The sequence below is a fragment of the Crinia signifera genome, chromosome 1 (assembly GCF_055691185.1).
Source record: "Crinia signifera chromosome 1, ASM5569118v1, whole genome shotgun sequence".
Classification (NCBI taxonomy): Eukaryota; Metazoa; Chordata; class Amphibia; order Anura; family Myobatrachidae; genus Crinia; species Crinia signifera.
In genome coordinates, this window is record NC_139217.1 from 365,006,045 (window position 1) to 365,027,974 (window position 21,930).

The 21,930-nt window shown below is 41.0% G+C and overlaps 1 protein-coding gene across 2 annotated transcripts in view; it reads left to right on the forward strand.

Moving 5' to 3' along the window:
- The window catches only part of STX2 (syntaxin 2), an 82,133-nt gene extending 64,339 nt beyond the window's left edge, over nt 1–17,794 (forward strand). For both annotated transcript variants that reach the window (XM_083150280.1, XM_083150289.1), the window contains one exon: nt 15,248–17,794. Coding sequence is in view for 1 of the 2 variants with exons in the window: in XM_083150289.1 (XP_083006415.1) it covers nt 15,248–15,325 (78 nt within the window). In the remaining variant the exon portion in view is untranslated. The remainder of the gene's footprint in view (nt 1–15,247) is intronic.
- Nucleotides 17,795–21,930: the final 4,136 nt, after the last annotated feature.

The window sequence follows — 21,930 nt, forward strand, 5'->3', positions numbered from 1 at the left end:
TCCCTCAAGTCTTATTACTTCTGCCTCTGCCTCAATAAATTGCTGTTTATATTCTCTTTTTAGTTTCGCTGCCACTTGTATTGCAGAACCCCTGACTACAGATTTAAGAGCGCACCAGTGATTGAAAGTTGAGGTATCTCCTGGGGAATTTTCACTTAGGTAGTTCTGAATTGAACTGCTGATCTCTTGCAGTGCCCTTGGGGTCGTTAGTGTCTGTTTACCTAACCTCCATGGCCCGGGGGTGGTACTCCTCCCAGTGATGTCCCATGTGATGAAAATGGGAGAGTGGTCTGACCATGTTAGAGGAAGAATTTCCACTTTACTAAATGAAGGCAAAGACCATTTATCTGATATAGCCAGGTCTATACGAGAGTAGGTGGAGTGTACATGTGAGTAGTAAGTGTAATCCCTAACCGACGGGTGCTTAGTCCGCCACACGTCATAAAGATCATATTCTGCCAGGAGTGATTTAAGGTTTTTGTTAGATTCCAGTTGAGGAGGAATAGGTAGTATAACTGGTTTTCTAGTTCTGTCTACAGCTGGGTCTAAAACCGTATTGAAATCCCCAAGCAGCAGTAAGGCCCCCCTGACATGTATTTGGATAATTTCCAGTATCTTACGGCAAAACGCTAATTGTTTGGAATTAGGTGCATAGCACGTGGCCAGTGTGACCTCCACATTATCTAGTAGCCCCACTAGAATTAAATAGCGACCTTCTGGGTCTGTAATTTGTTTTGTCAGGGAGAATGTGCAGCCCTGGGATAGAATAATAGCAACTCCCGCTTTTTTGACCGGGCCGCATGACATATAGCAGTGAGGAAATTTTGCGTTGGTAAAAAGCGGTGGTGCCGATTTTTTAAAATGGGTCTCCTGTACGGCAACTACCTGTGCTTTTAACTTGGAAAAGTATTTCAAAGCTACTTTGCGCTTGTGAGGGGAATTTAGTCCCTTCACGTTCATCGAGATAATATTAACCATAGTCAAAGTACATGGTGATGATTAGTCTGCACTTAGAGCACTTTATACAATAAGAATTCACAAATATCTGGCTTCTACTATGATAACAGTAGGGATAGGGGGGGGGAAGTTAACCAAAGAAAGAAAAACAACAAGTAAAGAGAATATGGGGAAACTGAAATGCCCCCTCTTGGGGGCACAATGAGGTGCCATACCATGGCGAACCTAACGGGGCGGTGGTCGGGGGGAACAGGAATAGCCACCTTCTCGCCTCCTAATGTCTACAATAGATATTTACCCAGTTGGCTTATGGCGCCTACCTCTGTTGGGGATTAGAACAGCGTCGGGAACATATATATAAAAAAAAAAAAAAGGTAACCTTTCTGTAAGTCTAGATCATAAACTTTCAAACCTAACAGATAAACAGTGTCAAAGGATTAGAAAAGTCACTATATCCAAAGCTGGATGTAGGCCTGCATCTAATAACATTTAGGAAGGGAGAAGTAAACTGTAATATTTACGGCAGGACAGGGAAGATGTCCATATGATGAGATAAGGATACATCACTGGGAGCGGATGTTCAATTCTTGGAGCCAACCACGGCCCAGTCCTGCTGGAGGCCGCGATCAGGGGAGGAAGTCATGGGTGAGGGCCCAGCGATGTTCCATTTAGAGATGAGTTGTAGTCCATCCTCCAAATTCGTAACCGCTGTCGTGGAGCCATCTCGAGTGATCAGCAGTTTAGTGGGGAAGCCCCATCTGTACTGGATGTTCTCTTTTCTTAGGGTCGACGTGATAGGGAAGAAGGAACGTCTCTTAGCAAGAGTAGATTGGGATAAGTCTCCAAACACTTGAATAGGGCCAAGAGAGGAGTGGGTGTCTTCCGAAGGTCTGGCAGCTTTCAAAATCGCCTCCTTAATATGATAGTAATGCATGCGCAGCAGTACGTCTCTAGAGGTACCTTCCGGCGCATTTCTGGACCTAGGCAGTCTATGCATTCGATCTATCAGTAGATCCGCAGGCTTCGCTGTTGGGAGGAGCTTCTTGAATAGATCGACTGCATAGTCGTTAAGGCTTGAGTTAGAAACATTATCAGGGATCCCTCTGAGTTTAATATTTTGTCGTCTCGATCTATCTTCCAAATCTGCAACTTTATCTCTCAGTAGCTCCACCTCGGCCTTTAACGCGTCATGGTTGGAAATCAAGCCATTATGGGAGCTCACCACTTCACCCATTTTGTTCTCTAAGTGGTCTGTTCGACCCCCGATGTCATCTATTGTTTGTTGGAAGGATTGAAGCGTGGAGCGAAATTCCGCTGCTACTTCCGATTTAAACTGCTGTAACAGGAGTTTCATTGACCCCACTGTAAGGGCCTCAGAATCGCCTATAGTGTCCTGTAGGATGGCTTCCTGAGCGACAGATCGGGGATCAGGCTTGTTCGCCTGGGACGAAGTGGAAGGGCCCATTGCTGGACTGCTGTTCGGTTTTGATTTAGAGGCTTGGGGTGAGGGCTTAAAGAAGGTTACTGGGGGTGCGGATTTATCTGCCTTAGGTCTTTTGGGTGGCATTGTGAGATTGTAGAGAAGAGGAGGAGCAAAACACCTCAGCAAAGGGAAGGGTCACTTTGGGATGGCTCCACGGGTAGTCAGTGTACTGTATCAACACATTTAGCTTCTTGGGTGCGAGAAGGGGCAAATGATGCGTTAAGCGTGCATGTGAGGTCCACTAGGATTAACCCTGGGGAACTGTGGCTCCTCTGACGGTGACGTGCTTAACTGGACCCTGTACAGTCTATTATGGTGCTGCATAACATGTGATGCCAATGCAGGTTGTCCTTAAGGCACCAGTTCTGGAAACAATGGGTTAACTGGTTTATAACACCTTGTGCAGGTCTTCTATTTAACACCTTCAGGCAAGCACTATAGGGCAGGGGATCCACTGTCTGTTGTTGGGGTGATCCGTGCAGGGGTACAGTAGGTCTCAGTAGTTTAAGGGGTAGCTGGGGGTGCTGGTCAGGAGGCGTAGGGGGTGTCCACAACTACACCTACCGCTGTTTAGTGGGCTCAGCTGGGGTGCTGTGTGCATGGGGCAGCAGCGTGAAGCTGGAATCTGCAGTACAAAGATCCAAGATGGCCGCCGCTTCTATGGAGCAGGAGAGCTCCCGATTTGTAGCGTCTCCCCAGTGCTCCCAGTCGTCTCCAGAAGTCGGGGCTCCACTACCGCTGGTCTGCAGACACTTAGATGATGCTGTGGATGTGTTGGGGAGCCTCTGCTGCGCCCCCGCGGCGTTCGGCCGCAAACTCTCGCTCGTGGAACTGCGCCGCGGGTACCTGTAGAAATCTAGGCCCCGGCTTCACCTGTTTTGTAGGCCGCAACCCGCGGGGACTCCAGAGATGTCCCCCGGCTCTGCGGCTTAGCTCCCCTGACAGAGGGGGTCCTGGGCAGGCTAGTGGAGCCTGTTATTACTGTGTGGCAAGTGCTGGGCACCCACTATGAGCGTTGGGAAGGAGAGCCCCAGTGATGAGCGTCCTCTCTCCTCAGCGTCCAGGCCACGCCCCCCCGTGCCTCCCAATTTTTAAGGGTCCAAAAGTAACATAGAAACATAGAATTTGACAGCAGATAAGAACCACTTGGCCCATCTAGTCTGCCCCTTTTTTAAACAGGTTACCTCAAACCATATTTGATCCTTATTTTTTGTAAGGATATAAATATGCCTATCCCAAGCATGTTTAAATTGTACTACTGTATTTGCCTCTACCATTTCTGATGGGAGGCTATTCCACTTATCTACTACTCTTTCTGTGAAGTAATTCTTCCTCATATTTCCCCTGAATCTTCCTCCCTCTAGTTTCAGTGCATGTGCTCGTGTTCTTATGCTCCTCTTCCTGTGAAGAATGTCTCCCACCTGTACCTTGTTAAAGCCCAATGGGACAAACGAAAAAATCCTAAATTTAAACGTTCACTTTTTAATACTTTGTTGCAAATCCTTTGCAGCCAATTACAGCCTGAAGTCTGGAATGCATAGACATCATCAGACGCTGGGTTTCATCCCTGGTGATGCTCTGCCAAGCCTCTCCTGCAAATGTCTTCAGTTCATGCTTGTTCTTGGGACATTTTCCCTTCAGTCTTGTCTTGCCATAGCGGCAAACGTACATCACTGCTCCCGGAGTGTAAGGGTCAAGTAGTTACGTCATTGTGACATTATGACTTGTATTTTGCTTTGTGCCGGTCTAGACATACAACGATCACCTGACCATAACAAAAACCACATGGTCCACCCTCTTTCTTCACAGGGATATATGATCTCTGTTTGCATGGCTCTTCATGGGGACATATATTGGCTATATGAATGGTATTTATTTTAAAATACAAACCCTGACTTAATCATCCCGTGTTCCATTACCATTAGATACAAATACAATAAAAAGACGTATAAAAACCTATACATAAAAATATATATACAGTATATAAAATACAAATGTGCATGCATACAAGAATAAGGGGCAGATTTATTAAGCTTGGAGAAGAGATAAACTGGAGAAAAGGTAAAAGGAGATAAAGCACCAGCCAATCAACTCCCAACTGTCTTTTTCAAACACAGCTGATTGGCTGTGCTTTATCTCCTTTTACCTTTTCTCTGCTTTACAGTATCTCCAGTTTATCTCTTCTCCAAGCTTAATAAATCTGCCCCTGTGTGTAAAAATAATAATACACAAAAGGCAGGGACTATAAAAACCACTTTATTGCAAAGTGGGAATTAAACCCATATGGTTTTAATAAGGCGTTCATATATACACAGCATCCTCCTTTGGGCAAGATTATTTATATTTATTATGTCAATCCATTCTTTTATGACAGATATGCCGCAAAAGTTTTTAGTGCTATTTTAGAGATTTTTTGTGTTTATTGGTAAAATGGGCAGAGAAGGGATGACTGTCTAAACACTTATTTTTTTGGCATGCTCTGTCCATCTGCAGTCCAGTTGCCTTTTTGTCTTGCTGACATAGGTTAGATCACATGTACACTTGATAGCATATATTGCATATCTAGTGTTGCATGTGACGAAGTCTTTTTTTTTTATGTATAGTGTATTTGTTTTTGATCTCTATCACCTTTGATGAAGAGCTGGAACAACCTTTACAAAGCATACCTTCTTTTATTGTTGGTGCCCTTCTGTATATGAACTTTGGCTGTTTCAGCAGAATTTCTCTTAATGTGTCAACCCACAACAGGATACTCCAACTTTTTCTGAAGATGGACTCTCTATTTTTATATGGCTAAGTGAACTCTGCAAAAAGCCAAATTGAAATTCTCCTTTGAATTCTCCTTCTTAGTCATATTCAAATGGCAATCTCTATCCTTCTATTCCTCTTCTATGATAACAGTATCAATCTTATTTTTATCATAGTCTTTTTGAACAAATTGCTTGACCATTTGGTCTGCTTGTTTTCTAAAGGTGGTTTTTGATGTACAATCTCAGCTTAACCATAATAGCTGTCCCTTGGGGACCCAGTCTAGCCATTGTGGTAAGTAAGTACTTTTTTTTTAGATGATGTATTTGAATCTATGAGTTTCGTGTAGTTATAGGTAATCAACTTTCCACTATAGAAAGTGAAATGTACGTTAAGTGTGTTACTGTTTAGGTATTTGCAAAAGGCTTCTAATGAAATTTAGTTGCCCTGCCAGATGAACAACACATCATCAATGTAAAGCCACCAATGCACCAGGTTTGCACTCCAGGCATTCCCCACATAGACAAAAAATTTTGGGTACTTATATGTTAGTTGGGCGCCCACTATAGTTAGTACGCTCATACCCCCACTATCCATGTCGGGATGGAGTTTATTTTATATAGTGTGGCGACCACCGAGCCTGAAGCGTGGCGAGCGTACGCGTAAAACTAAGCAATAGCTTAGTCGGTGAACAATTAACATATAAGTACCATTTTTTTGTTGTATGCTTAGACTCGGACAAAGCAAACTACACAATCTGGGTCATGATGACGTAACTACTTGACACTTACACTCCGGAAGCGGTGATGTATGTTTGCTGCTATGTAGAAAAAAACCTTGAAATAATAAAGATCAGTAGATGTGAGCTCGGGGTATTTATTTAGCTCAGTCCCCATGTACAAAACAAGTACAATAGTTGCATTTAAACTCCAGAGCCGGTACTTCCAGTTTTTAACTTTCGGCGGCGAAGTATAAAACCCTTCACCTTTGTAAGCGCACTCAGACTTGAAAAAGAAGCACTGGTTGTGTCAAAAAAAAAAATGTCCATTCCATCGGCACCACCTGTGAATTCACAGTATGGGGCTAGCCCTATTATTATTTTTATCGGTACTTGTTTCTTATCACGGCCACAATCGCGGGCATAGTGTACCTTAAAGTTAAGCGATGCGACCGACGCAATTTTTCCGACACGACCACCCCGATGCAAATCGGTGTGGCCGTGCTAGGAAACAAGTACCTTTTTATCTGTTTATAAATAAACTGTTTTTCACTTTTGGTAAGTTGCACCATGAGAGGTTTATTTGTTATGCACATATGTGCAAACATTTATGAAGTAGGATGTAGAAGAAACCGTTATGAGTTCAAACCTCACCATCTATTTCCAAATACTCAAAGATATATTTGAGTATGAATGCATATTCTTTCATGTAACCCAATTTTCTCAAGGGAACCACGTGGTGGACTCCCCAACTATTGGGGTAAAAACCTATATATCCAGCACTCGCTGGTTTTCCCAATGGTCATCTGTGCCTTATCAACACACCATATACAATTTTTGGACTTTTTAGACATATAAGAAGTGTTGACTATAGTCTGTTTGTATTTCATATATGATATTCCATCTTGCCTGGATGTTTGTGTGGACATTCACGGATCTCAATGAATGGAGACCTGATATCGCCCACATAGAAGCAAAAGTATCTGTGTATAAGAGACATTCTATAAGAGACTTTCTATAAGAGACTTTTATTAAACACATTATTTGACGCAGACCATTACTGTATACCCCCTTTTTCCATATGTTTTCTCAAGATCAGTAGTGACTTGACTTAGTGGTATCATTGCAGCCTCTTTGGAGCGCCTGGTAGCTTTTATTCTCACCTCTTCCCATATAAATGTCAGCGTGCCTGTACCCCACCTCTGTTTCCCCAGGTAGTGAGACTTTGCGTCAAACCCTGACACAGCTTATATCAGCCTCTTACAGGGACAGACACTAATTAGCCTGCTCCCAGTCTGAATGCCTAAGACCAGAAATGGGTCTTGCGACTGCAGCCCTCCCTTCTCTATCACATCCACACCTCAGGAACCAAAACCTCTTCCTGGGGTTTTAAAATACATAGGACATAAACTTGGGACAATAATATCTCCTGTTTATCACTTTACCTGTGCTTCTAGCTCATGATGGATGGATTATTTTGTTATAAATTGCCTATTTGCGTTTTGTTTTTATCCAAAAAAAATTATTGCATTAAGCTCCACAAGTAATAATGAAACAAATTTCAATGTACAATCAATGATAAAGGTGCCCATACAAGCACCGATTTTCCGGGTGCCATGTGTGCTACCCTCCCACGGTATCTCATCGCACAGCACAAAAAGTATGTGCTTCACATACTTTTTGTACTGTCTTTTGATCGCATCGCATGCACAACTAGGGTTACCACCTTTGTGTTGAGAGATTCCCGGACAGTGGCCCGCCCCTTGACACACCCACAGCCCACCCACTGACCCGCCCCCAGTCCCGCCCCTTGACCCGTCTTATGTTGTTGGTTTTTTAACCTTTGCTTCAATTTCATTCTTGATTTTGCACACCATAATGCCAGTTACATGGTACATCACACATAGTAATGCCTATTACATGTTACGCCATACACTGCAATGCCCATTACATGTTATGCCAGGACTGAAGAAGATTTTTGAAAAGGAGGGAAAACATGGGCAGTGTGCGCCGAAGGCGCGCGCCAAAAATTTTCAACATAATGCTGATTACACGTCACACCCATTACATAGTATACCAAATGCCATAATGCCCATTACATGTATACCACACACTTTGAAGCCCATTACACATTATGCCCATTAGTTGTTATGCCAGGACGCAATTTTTTCCCAAAGTAGGGATAACATGGGCAGTGCCCGCCAAAAAGCACTTGTCAAAATATTTCACCATAATGGCGATTACACGTCACACACCCATTACATAGTATACCACATGCCATAATGCCCATTACATGGTTTGCCACACACCGTAATGCCCATTACATGTTATACCAAACACCATAATGCCCATTACACATTATACCAAACACCGTAATGCCCATTATACATTATGCCACACACTGTAATATCCATTACATATAATACCACACGCTGTCATTTACATATTATGCCTCATAAGTGCCGCTTACCTACATGCTCGTTGCTATGGGTTGAATGCTCTTTGCCAGGGGTTGCATTGTATGCTCTATGCCAGGGGTTGCCTCATGCTCAATGCAAGGGTTACTTGCTCATTGTCAAGGGAAGTGAGATGCTTGTTACCATGAGGAAGGTGAGGGTGACAGTGGCAGGCAGAGAACATTAATCAGGTCTAGGGGCGAATCCAGAAAAATATGACAGGAGGGGCACCACAATAACTGGGTGGCGTGAAGGGTAATATTGTGCGTGCCTTTGGGTGTGGCCACAAAACAAGGGGAGTGGTCTTACAGGGAATGCGTGTCACATTTATTTTCATTGCGTGTGGAGCATGGGGTACAGTTCTAGCGGGTGACATGGTGAGTGTGCGGGGACAGGTCTGCTAGGGGGCTGGGTTAGGGACAGGGTGAGTGTGCGGGGGCATGTCTGGTATGAAACAGGGTTAGGGACATGGTGAGTGTGCGTGGACAGGTGTGGTAGGAGACAGGGTTAGGGACAGGTGTGTTAGGGGACAGAGGTGGTAGGAGACCGGGTCAGGGACAGGTAAGTGTGCGTGGACAGGTGTGGTAGGAGACAGGGTTAGGGACAGGTGTGTTAGGGGACAGAGGTGGTAGGAGACCGGGTCAGGGACAGGTGAGTGTGCGTGGACAGGTATGGTAGGAGACAGGGTTAGGGACAGGTGTTTTAGGGGACAGGGGTGGTAGGAGACAGGGTTAGGGACAGGTGAGTGTGAGGGGACAGGTGTGGTAGGAGACAGGGTTAGGGACAGGTCTGCTAGAGACAGGGTGAATTTTCTGTCCCCACGCCTGCACCTCTCTGTGCCCCCATCATTCTATCCATCCCCCCTACACCTCTCCATCCCAGCCCCCCATCCACCCACACACCTCTGTATTATACTTCCGCAGGGTGCCGGGCTGGGGAGGGAGCCACAACCATCAGCGCGGCGGGGGGGGGGGTGGGGGGGCGGCACAGGGAAGTCAGACTCAGGGCAGAAGAAGAGGGATGACGCTGCCGGGTGCGATGCGGTGCAGCGCCAGCGGGAGAACTGAATGGGCTTTTTTTTAAAGTCCTGTTCAGTTCTCCCGCTAGCGCTGCAGCGCATAGCAAACTATCCGTATCATCATTCGTCTGACTCTTCCCCCCGGCGATTCGCCCTGGTTCCTGGGCCTGATATACAGCGGCGCAGCTGCGGTGGGAGAACAGGACTTCAAACAAAAACACGCCCATACAAATGACTGGCAATCCATTCATTGGCTGAGACCTCTCTCAGCCAATCGCTGATTGGCTGAGAGAGGTCTCAGCCAATGAATGACTTCCCATTCATTTGTATGGGCGTTTTTTTGTTTGAAGTCCTGTTCTCCCACCGCAGCTGCGCCGGAAACCAGGGCGGACGGACGGACGGACAGGGACAAACGGCAGCCAGTCAGCCACAATCTTCTGTGTGCCCACCCGGTTCCCGGACATTTTATAGTCCGGGAACGCCACCCGTCCGGACTCCGGACACCGGACCTAATTACCGGACTGTCCGGAGTAATCCCGGACGGGTGGTAACCCTATGCACAACGCATGTGATACGATGCTATTTAGCACAAAACGCACGGCAAAATCGGTGCGTGTATGGGCACCTTTAGAAAGATGTTGTGTATATGATTTGCTAAAGAATGAGATCCAAACACAGTATTACTAATAAACAAATTAAAATTAAATAGTGATTATTAAGAATAGATGTTCAAACCTAAAACCAGTCCTCTTTTTTTAGTCAAAAGCTATTTGCTTCTTTAACGGAGATCAATCATTGACCCCTTCCAATAGTAAACAACTGTGTTATTTGTACTTGTTTTGCTGGTGATTCTACCTCTGTTGAAGTGGCCCATCTCCACTCCCTGGTTCAGCACATATACCTAAAACATTGTACTTGTACACCTTACAAAATTATTCAATTAACCCCAATAGTTTGGCCTGCACTCCCCTTTAAGATGGTCTGGGAGCAGTTTACAGAATAGTAGTTTGTTCATGTACTGCGGAATTTTGACTAAGGGATTTAGGTTTGGTTCCACTTTTTGAAGGGTTTGTCACTTTTTGCAAATGGTCTGTGTATATTTTAAATGAGCAAGTTTTATTCCCTTGTCTTCTAACTAATTTTGAAAATGTTCCAGGTTGGAAATCTGAAGTTTTGCTGTAGAGACCGTAAACAAACAAGGAGATCTTAATTAATGCAAAAAAAATATATATATATTTGCTTTTGACTTTTTTTTTTACTCTTCGGGGGATAGTCAGTTTTTTTTTTTTTTATTTCGCACGATACCCCGTCTAAAGTGATGGGAGGTAGGGAGTATATATATCAGCAGCTTTTTGTACTTGAATGGAGCAGCAATTGAATTTGTCCGTCAGTTTCCCGGTTTGGACAGCAGCCATCGAAGAGAATTCATTTCCTGCATTTTTTTTAAGGACTTAACTAAATAATATCATAATTAAATTTAATAGAACTATATGCAATTTTACAAATTTGAAGTTTATATCCAGACATTGAGTATATTTTACAAACTGCTGAAACCTTACTCTACAAAATGGGTTAATATTAATTAGGGCTGCCAAAAATGTTTTTCCTTTTAGGATGTCTTTATTCTGCCCTCTGGTGTACAGCTGAGATTTTGCAGAAAATGTACTGTTCACAAACTTCTTCATTTAATTTTAGAAATACGTTTTATGTTCGTAATTAACGTGACCTAAGTAAATTGTTATTGCAGTTAAATACCCTTTACAATTTTCTGTTCTACTCTGTTAACGCTAATGTGAAGACTTGACATATGTAAAAAAAAAAAAATTGGTTTCCCTATGTATTTTTATTATCCTGTAAAGCCAAAGCTCTTATAGTATTTTCTGAAAATCGCATTGGATTGCTACAGTAATGATTGCATTATATTTTATTACTTTAGGGGGTATATTTACTTTAGTGTGGATTTTTAGAAGTAGAGTTATTGCCCATAACAACCAATCAGATTTTGTATATTTTTTATATCACCATTTAAAATATAAAAGCTTGAATCTGATTGCACTTTAGTAAATACAGGTTAAGTATTCCTTATCCGAGACAACAAGCATTTTGGATAAGGGATTATTGCGGATTTCAGGAATTTTAGTTTTTTTGTACTAACTGGTTACCCTGGCAGTGCCGCGACAGTCCCGCGATGTCCACAGGGGCCTTCAGGTTTCTCTCCAGGGGCATCCTCGCTCCCAAGGATGCATTGTGCCGGTGACACCGACGCGCCCGCGCATTGCACCCTTGGGACCGGGGATGCTGCTGAAGAGAAGTCTGGAGGCCGCTATGGACACTGGGAGACCAGCTAAGTTAAAAAGGTTCAATGGGGGGGGGGGGGGTGGATGGAGACAAACAAGTGAAAAAAAATATTCAGGAAACCTAAGTTTTTTCGGAATATTTCGGATATGGAATATCCGGATAAGGGATACCCAACCCGTATAACCACAATAATCTTGAATGCCACAATTACTTTTATTTGTAGTAATGTTGTTAATAAAGTTGGGGTTAAAAACAAAAGTACCGGTAAATGTTTAGAATACCCAAGACAAAATATCCAACTGTGCAATTTAAGAAGGTTGGCACCTCACTAGAAGTGCGCTCATCATGAGTGTAGAGTCTTTGGAACAAAAGTATCACACTTGTATAATGTAAAGACAACACTACAAACAAGAAACCATTAAATTGTTTGCTCACTTTTGCTGCCAGAAATTGCATTGTGACTTTGGTTGCTGTTCTACTACCAATACTTTTAGTATAAAATATACAAAAGTCCTTAGCAGACCTTGAACCAGTAACCTAATTCTAACTAGGTCACTTAATACTGTATGTCTACTCTCTGTTTTAACCATAGTGTACATACTACTGGCTATGTGGTAATCTTTATGCCTCAAATGTTTGTAAAACAGACATTTTTGTGTTCGGCATTAGTAATATACTGCAAATCTGTATGTATCTCACATTTGCTTTTCTTTGTTAGATATACTCGCATATAACGTAAATGTAATAGTGATCAAGTTGTAAAAATGTGCCCGTTTAGCACTAAACATTATTGTATCATTTCTTTTACAGTAGAGTTACAGGTACTAGCCTGCCCTTTAATGCTTGGGATGCTGGTGGTTGTGGTTCTCAAAGCACCAGCATTTGGGGGAACACACTAAAACTTGAAGTTCTACTTTTAAAAGAAAATATAAAATATTTTATTTTTACACATGAAGGTTATGAACGCAGCACCCACTGGCCAGAAGTACCAAGAATAGCACTGGGCTTCAGCCCTGGCCTTGGATAACACAGCATACTGTACAGTGCTTATCATTCTAGTAAATGCATTTTGTTGCAATTCACAAATGCGCCTTTACTTTTGATCCTGCACATCCTTGTATCTGTTGCATGCTCTGCAATTTGCGTTTTAAGATTCAGAAACTAAGGTTGCAGGTAAGCTCTACTCTATGGCATGTATTCAATGCCGGTGCGAGCGGCCGGCGAGGGGGTTAAACTGCGAGGATCGCAGAAAACCAGTGATCCTCGCAGTTTAACCCCGCTCGTACTATGCAACGTTCCGGTGGAATCCTCGCTGTCACAGAACGGCGAGGATTCCCCTAAACGGCGAGAGCCGCGGCTAGTGCAGCAAACTCGCTGTAATTAGCCTCGATTCTCGCAGTTTTTGGAGGCACATACGCCAATTCTCCCTCACTCAAATAACGGAGCGAGGGGGAATTTGCGTATGAGGGGGGTCAGTTGAATACTGACAGGGTGAGCGGTGACTGCGAGCAAAAAGTCCTGCTCGCAGTCACCACTCGCCCACGGCATTGAATATATGCCAGTGGGTAATAAAGACCTGGGAGGAACCACCTATTAGAACAGCTTAGCGGGGATATTATACAAGCTTATGCCAGTACAACAAGTAGTGGGCATACGGATAAATTAAACGTTTGGGGACAGAAGAAGCCAATCACTTTCTGACTCATTGTTCCCTGTGCTAGTGAGAATAATGAACATTAAATAGGATGGAAGCAATGGCTATAGATGACAGACCAGGTCAAGCACAATGGGAATGTAATTTTATGGCAGAAAGTAGGACTGGTCCTTCCATAGGGTTTTATATTTTATGGGAAATGTATTATGTAATAATGCTGAATGGAGCCAATAAGCAGCATTGCAAAATTAAAGGGATGCCACGCAGGATAGTTGATGTCAAATTCTCCCATAAACTTCTCTAAAAATGTAGGCATGAATTTCAATCCCGTTTACCATGGAGTACAGTAGGTCACACGCTTATAACGAATGTGATTAATGTGCTTGTGACATACTGTATGAAGATGAGATTTTAAACTGATTATTATATATACCCATAGATTCATCATTTTCATAAGTTAATTAAAAAGGCATACTGCATACAACTGTATTTGTTTAATTGATATGTGGAGAGAACAACTGATTTGCATATGGTTAAAGCGGATTCGACAATCCAGCGGTTGTTTCTGACAATGCAGATTTCGACTTTTAAAAAGTCGAGGCTGCTCGGTCTTCAATGCTGTCAAAAACAGGAGCATTAACTAGCTGTGCCAATATTTCCAAATGTCAGAAATATCTGCACACGTTGAATACACCCCATTGCATGAAACACAGTTTGTGAATATTGAATGATCACAAAGCAAAGAGGTCACTAGCTCAGTCTCGCTCAAAAATGTTTGGATTTGCATACACAAATACATAACAAGAAAGTGGGACTGGCGCTCTGATTTATGTGTACTAGTGCAGCTGCTGGTAACCCAAATGGAGGGAGGCCCCCTCCTAGTGATAGGCAAGGTAAAAAGTTAGGAAACCTGCGCTAACATCAAATGGATGGATACAATTGTGGGTGTAAAAAAAAAGAAATTTATTGATAAAAATATATACAGTGAGTCTGGCAGGATGGGGGGTGATCACAGTTAACGTCACTGTGACCGGGGTAATATCCAGAGCTCAGGGTACTACCGCTTCACCCAGTGGTGTCTGCGGTCTATTCCCCAGATTGTATATGGATGTGGTCCTGCACAAATGTCCAAACATGCACTTCAGTTGTCCGTTGCACAGTGGAGGTGGCGTAAAGGGGGCGGAGATGGAATTCAGCACAAAAGTCTTATAGGTCTTGGCAAGTGCTGCCGTGGCACCAGGGGCTGGCGTCCCGGGGGTGCTAGGGACGCCAGCCCCTGGTGCCACGGCAGCACTTGCCAAGACCTATAAGACTTTTGTGCTGAATTCCATCTCCGCCCCCCTTACGCCACCTCCACTGTGCAACGGACAACTGAAGTGCATGTTTGGACATTTGTGCAGGACCACATCCATATACAATCTGGGGAATAGACCGCAGACACCACTGGGTGAAGCGGTAGTACCCTGAGCTCTGGACATTACCCCGGTCACAGTGACGTTAACTGTGATCACCCCCCATCCTGCCAGACTCACTGTATATATTTTTATCAATAAATTTCTTTTTTTACACCCACAATTGTATCCATCCATTTGATGTTAGCGCAGGTTTCCTAACTTTTTACCTTGCCATACACAAATACATGTACACACAGTTTCGTAGCATTTATTATTTGAGAAGGTCCACTTGATTTTATTTCTCTTAATGCCACAGAATACATTAATAAGTATATATGTATATCTAGCGTGTGCAGTGTACTTACTATTACTGCTTACTTATCATACTTTAAAATAACATTTAATCAAGAAAATTCTTGTGAAAACTAGATCTAGTATATAGTAGTCCCTGGTTTATTTAGGTCTGATATTTTTGTGTTTTGTATATTTTAAATATTAATATTGTTTTCCTGACATTTTAGAAAATGATCTTCATAATCATCTGTGTAGCCATCTTGGTCCTAATTCTTGTAATCATCCTGGCAACAACATTGACATAATGACCACGCAATGAAATGGATCTCCTACTTCCTCATCGCTTCAGTTTTGCACCAGAAAGCCTTACTCTGGGTACTTACATGGTCCAACTTTGGTTCAGAAGTCCTGTTTTGTTTTATTTGCAAAGTATAAGCCAAGCTACCCTCATCGTCAATTAACGGACAGGCAAGTATGTAACTGGACATTGAAGGAGTATGTTAACCTCATTTTCCAGGACCACCTTTATGTCGCTTATATGAAATCAGAGAAGGTTTTTCACCTACTTAATATTTTTTGCTTCTCGTAATAATTGTTACTTTAGGAGCTCCTTTTTAATTGTTAAAGATGGTGCTTGGCACAAAGAGGCTGCCTCTTAAATTGTAATGTTCTGTTTATCTCTTTGTATCGTACACGTTATAATCCACTACATTCAGATGCAACTACATTCAAGTGCTGCTGCATTCAGTGTTACGTTTGGTAATTCAAATTAATCCTATTTAGGTATCCTGTAGTTTTACAGATGTATTGACTATTTAACTTGCCATTCTAACCCCTTTCTAATTATTATATATCCATAAAGAAACAAAATCACTACTTTGTGTGACAACACTCCACTCTTAGAATACATCAGAACCCCCATACTTTCATGATTATTAACACCTTAGTCTGACACAAGTCTTTTAATCTCAAAGACCTTTGTTTTGCTTTTGTTTGCCAAATATAATAATCAAACACTGAATGGTATTAGACTCCTCAATTAGTGCAATTAGTGTGTCACAAATTGAGGAAAACACTTCTGGAGTTTGCTTTGTCGATGTTCATATACCAAAAGTGCTTTCTCTGCTATAGGTAAATTATACTTCTTCCATATTGCATTTTGCAGCTAAATAGCTCCTGTGTAAATGAAACCTTTTCCCAGAAGTGGGAAGGTAGCCTTGCCCTACACTAACAGTGACTCGTGCTCAGTCATGTACTACCAAAGGTCCTTTCAGTAGCTACTTGCCTCCTCCTACTTTGGTCCCCTGTGGACCAAACTGCAAAAACACAGCTCTACAATCAGCGGGTGGGCAATAAGCGGCCCTCCAGCTGTTGAGGAACTACACACCCTAGCATGCCTTGCCTTAGATTTACTATATGGCCATGCTGAAACTGATGCAAGGTGTGCTGGGATGTGTAGTTCATCAACAGCTGGAGGACCGCTTATTGCCCACCCCTGGGCAAGTAGAACCATAGCAATGGCAGTTTCCAGGGGGAACAAATAGTTTTTGAGCCCCTTGACTACATCTAGACAAAGGTCAGTAGTTTGCAATTAATAAAGAAAAATACCCTACATTCTGTAATTAACTATGAAGCATTTATGTCATTGTGAACTGTACTGTTGCTAACTCACAAGCCAGGTAATAAATCTTGCAGGTCTATGTGTTTTACAGTCAATTAAATGTTTTGTGCTTGATACATGTGAAAATGTGCCTCTACAATAGGACAATATGACATTTGAGTACAGTAACCTCTGTGCTTTATTCCCCACCACCTACTAATGTACGATTTGGGCATAATGTGAAAATCGTAGCATTTCAAGCTGAGCCGCCGTGGCACTTGAGAAGTGCTAGCCGCAACATTTATAACTTTGCTTTGTTTTGTTTTTTTAATGAGAAGATTTATAGTGCTGGAATAAACTCCCAGTTCCTAAATATTACGTAAGTCAAAGTGTAACACTATGTGACTTCTATTTTGTATCAACTTTAATATTTTGTGAGGTTTTTTTGCTTTGAGGGGTTTTTTGTGTTTTTTTTACGTCTTAAATTTTTGTTGTTTGTTTTAAATACATATATGTTGTTGTATAGTGACTTTGTTTTCTAAGCTCTATTGATGCTAAAATATTCTAACCCAGATGGAAATTGACAGGTGGCTACTTTGTACCAGTATGATATTTCTCTGGGTTAGTTATATAGTTTGCACCTTGCTGAAACACTAAGCACTGCCTTTATATTATAATAATTTCTATATTATAATAATTTCTATAGGTGCATCAAGTAAAGGTGTAAATTAACCTTTTAATATATAGATATTTTTTATTTAATATTATTATAGCATTCCATTACTTTTATTAAAATGTGAACATATTAATTTCTGTTCTAATGAAGGATTTTGCAAAATGTATTACTTTTTTTGTTATTTTTAACACATTTAGTGCATCAAGTATGTTCCTCATTTTATTGTGAAACTTCTCCAGCTTAAAAAATGATTGCTTCAAAATGTAAGGTAACAAAGTAAATGAAGGTGCTTGTAACACAAGTCTAACGGGGATATCCATTTACCTTTGATTGTTGACTTGCATCACCCAGGGCTATCCAGTTAGCTCCGCTAAGCCAGGGCTCACATTGGCTCTCCTGGGATCTTGTTTCACCTGCATTTGTCAGGCAAACTAAAATCCCCAAAAGCAGCCGTGTTTTCGAGCGAAAACAGGGCTGCGGCGACCAAAATCACATAGGTTTCGCTTGTTTTGTGTTTTTTTGTGGGGGAAATGTGATTTATATCAGATAATCTAGTTGGATAGCCTGATAAAAAATGGCAAAAAATCTAGAAAAATAGCTGGATGTTTTATTAGGGGTAATTGGATCCCCCATATGTCCTAAACCTTTGTCATGCCAAATTTTATATTTGTTCCTCCTCATCTTGTCAACTACATAATTATGTCTCTGTTAAAGCATTTGATGTGAATAAATTGTAGTGTTTCTGTTTTTTGTCTTGAGCTAAAATTTTGCTCTAGCTCTTAAGCAGTAATTGCTTTGTTTCACCTTTTTTAGTAATTGTTTTCATTTTGTAAATCACACATTTTAGAGAATACATACATTTATTTAAACAAAACCAATATACAATTTCTGAATGAACTTGTGCCATGTATTTACTGAGCCTTATGTACAATAAGTGTATCATGGCTACATAAATTATTATGGTTTTTAAACCCTTTTTCTATATTCCGGTGCCTAATTTATATGGTGCTGCTGCTAACGCTAAAGCGTAACCTCCACAAAATGAAATGTTTGGCAGATATCATTTTAAAAGTTGGGATCTTATCTGACTTGTGCCTAAAGGGTGAGCTAAAGTTTAGAGCAGAATTTGGTAGAAACCTGTTTTTATAGAAGTTATATGTGACAATTCTGTATAAAATGTTGCATTCCTGTATATTCTTACCATCCTGCTTATACATGGTGGAGGCAGCCATTTGTTAGCAGCACCCACTTTGTAGCTGCTCTATAGGAACTAATGTCTTTCTAAACTCTAGAGCCAGGTGTACACTATCCAATATTAGGCAGATCAGCTGTTAAGGGGCTGATCAACCCGATAGTTGGATGATGAGTTTGCATGAGTGTTTGCAGCCAATAAATAGCTTTATGTGCTCCTGCAATGGTCACATCAGACAGACAATATGTCATATGCACACACTATAGCCCTGCATTAAACAGATCTAAAGATAGTACACACTGCAAGCAATTGCTCAGTGAGTTCAAGAGCCCACTCCATTTATTGGGTGGTATGCATCCAGCTTAAGGCAGAAATTTAATAATATACATTGTAAAGGATATTTGTTCATTCCAGAAGCTCCCTGCTTCTATTTTGTGTCGCAGGTTTCTTGAAGCACTAAGGTGGGTTTTGGTAGAGAGAGGATTTGTAAATGCACTGTTATCAACCAAAAGCCCATCAATGTCCACAGTCATTTCAGCAGTTTCATTTGTATGTTGCTATAAACTTTGGTGTACAGGATTTAAACATGAATGTTTGTTTTATGCACATGTATTTAGTAACATTTACAAGATTATTGTACATGTTTGCTTCCTGCCAGTTTGTTTTAACACTTTAACAGAATGTATGCTGTACACATTGTAGCCACAGTTAGCCATTCATAGAGATATCTTTGTAATTGTAAAAATGGTTGGGGTCAGGACAAAGAATGCATGTTTCACCTGTATGTGTTATATGGTTACTGTTTGTATTCTGCAGCTATAACATGCTTTAGAATATTGTAGACACTCAGTAATTGCTTACATTTATATATTTGTGACACATGATGCTTTATTAACGAGTTTAGGCGATTAAAAAAAAAAAAATCCTTGAACTCCATAATATGTGTACTAATGCATTTTCCAATAAAAATGCAGGTTACCTGCAAAAAAAAAAATAACAGTTTTTTTTTCTCTTCATTTCAAATTAAAACGTTTATATTTGTGTTTTATTGGTATACAAGCCTACATGTTTTGTTCTCACCATTTCAGAAGAGTATTTTTCAGATTAATAACATTTTGTTTTATGATCCTGGGTGACACTATTATACCAAAATTTCACATGTACAGGAAGATCAAGGCCACATACTAGTACTGCTTAACCCTTTGAGTGCCAACAGCTCTGTGTTCATAATATCTGCTAAAAATGCCAGCATTGCTTACATTAGTTATTTCAATTCAAATAAAAAAATGTTGAATATTATATTGAAGATAAAGATTATATGATGAATAAAACTGTTTGCTTGGCAATTTTCACACCTATTTTGACAAATTCACTTGGCAATCAAAGGGTTAAACATTTAGCAGTGAACAATCGGGTGTCTGTCTGTCTTTTTTTGCTGTCACTGTAAAAGTAGGAAGAAGCAAGCATGGTACATAACGTCAATGCTGTCATCTTATGCGATAGTCTTACAGCCTGTAATGATGGGATGACAATTACGTTCCTGTCCTGGATCAACACAGAGAAGCTGCCCTGAATCAGTAGTCTTTCTCTCTGTCTGTCTGTGTCTGTCTGTCTCTGTCTGTCTCTCTCTCTCTCTCTCTCTCTCTCTCTCTCTCTCACACTCTTATATTTACAGGCCTCGTAAGCTATGCTAAAATTAGAACTGGCACATTGCCTCTCACTCGGGCAGTGGGTCAAACCTTGCACCTGTGGAGTAGCTCAACCCTATGTCATTCACAGTGATTGGAGCTGATGCCCCAAAGCACAAGTCACATGCTTTTACTCTGTCAAACTGATAAACATTTAAAACTGCAAACTCCAGTGTGTGGTCTGCAACACCTCTGTAATACCGCAATAGAACTTTGTCACTTTTTGCACCTGTTTGCTTGTAAAGGAAGTTATAACACTCCAGCAATGAGCAGGCAGAAGCAAGAAGATCTGGTATGTATTTGCTATACAATCTGTCCATTTCATGTGTTACAATATATCCAATCACTGAGTCCAAATTTCATGATGGATCTTTATTATGCATTTTATTTTTTCCTTTGATTCAGTCAAATGTAGATATTGTGTTACAAGAGAAAAAACGTTTATAAAAATGTAAGCGTAATGTTTTGTCATAACTGTGTTTAAATGTTTTATTATAGTCACATTTTTTTGAATACTTTCCAAAGAACAACATTTATTAAAATATTGATGCCATTGTGTACTGGTCCTGGAAGTAGATTCTGATACTCAGATATTGGAGAGAATAAAGGCAAGTGTTTTGTATTCGGTAAGCCAGGAAATGACTTTCTATACCTGGATGGAGATAATCTGTATTAGCTGATGAAAGGGCACAGCTGAATCTTTCCTAATACATGGCTCCACCCCTCGCTAGGGATAATAGCATATTGCAGACTTTGATTTCAGCTTGCATGTATCACTATGCACCTCTATTGTGTCTGGTGCAAGGATGGGTTATGGACTGGCTGTGAGGCTGCTTTTGCTGGGGTCGCAAAAAGTTGAAGGCTGTACATCCATAAAGGATCTGACTCCTATTAGTTGTGTTGTACTTCTGTAATTCATAATTGTAAGTATAAAAAGGAAAACATTTTGTATATTGTTAGAATTATATGTACTGCATAATTTATATGTTGCTTTACATGCATGAGAAAATACATATGGAGTGCTGCTGTATATTGGCTGAACGGAAAGTGTGGCACTACCAAGTGTTTAATGCTTTCAAAGTTCTTTAATAGTTTGGGCTTTCACAGTTTATAGAGACAAAACTGAGTTGGGGATTTATGGGAATAGAGGGGGGGGGGGACGGACTTGGTTCAACAGGTGATTGATTTGTTCTGTGTCGTCATATGTTTCAGTATTTTACCTAATATTATACATTGTCAATGACTGAGTTTTTTTCTGTTTGTTTTACCTGATCCTTTGTATGTATTGGCAATATGTGTGTTTACAAATCTTAATTAATTTTGAGAATCCTTCTGGAGGTTGGTTCATAGTATGCATTGATAATGGAATCTTCGATCTGCAGCGCTGATGAGCTTTCTGCAGATTTCACAGAAAACTCCTGCAATAAACTAGAAGTACTGTACATAGCAACAATTAATGAAACTGGTTTCTACAATATTTAAAAAAATAAATAAATGCCTAGAGTACATATGTCCATTCGATTTGAGAAATGTGTGCCCAAACTGAAATCTAAAATGCAGTGTATAAATATATCTGTTTTGCATATGTGTGCAAAAGCAGCCAATGCAAAAAAAACCGGGATATACGATGCATGTAATGAAATAAATGTTCAGCCCTTGCACTGGTTTGTCCAGGTGCACCATTTTTTTTATTTTGCTTTATTCCCAACTCAGAATTCGTTGCAGAGTTCCTATATTAAACCACCTTCCAAATA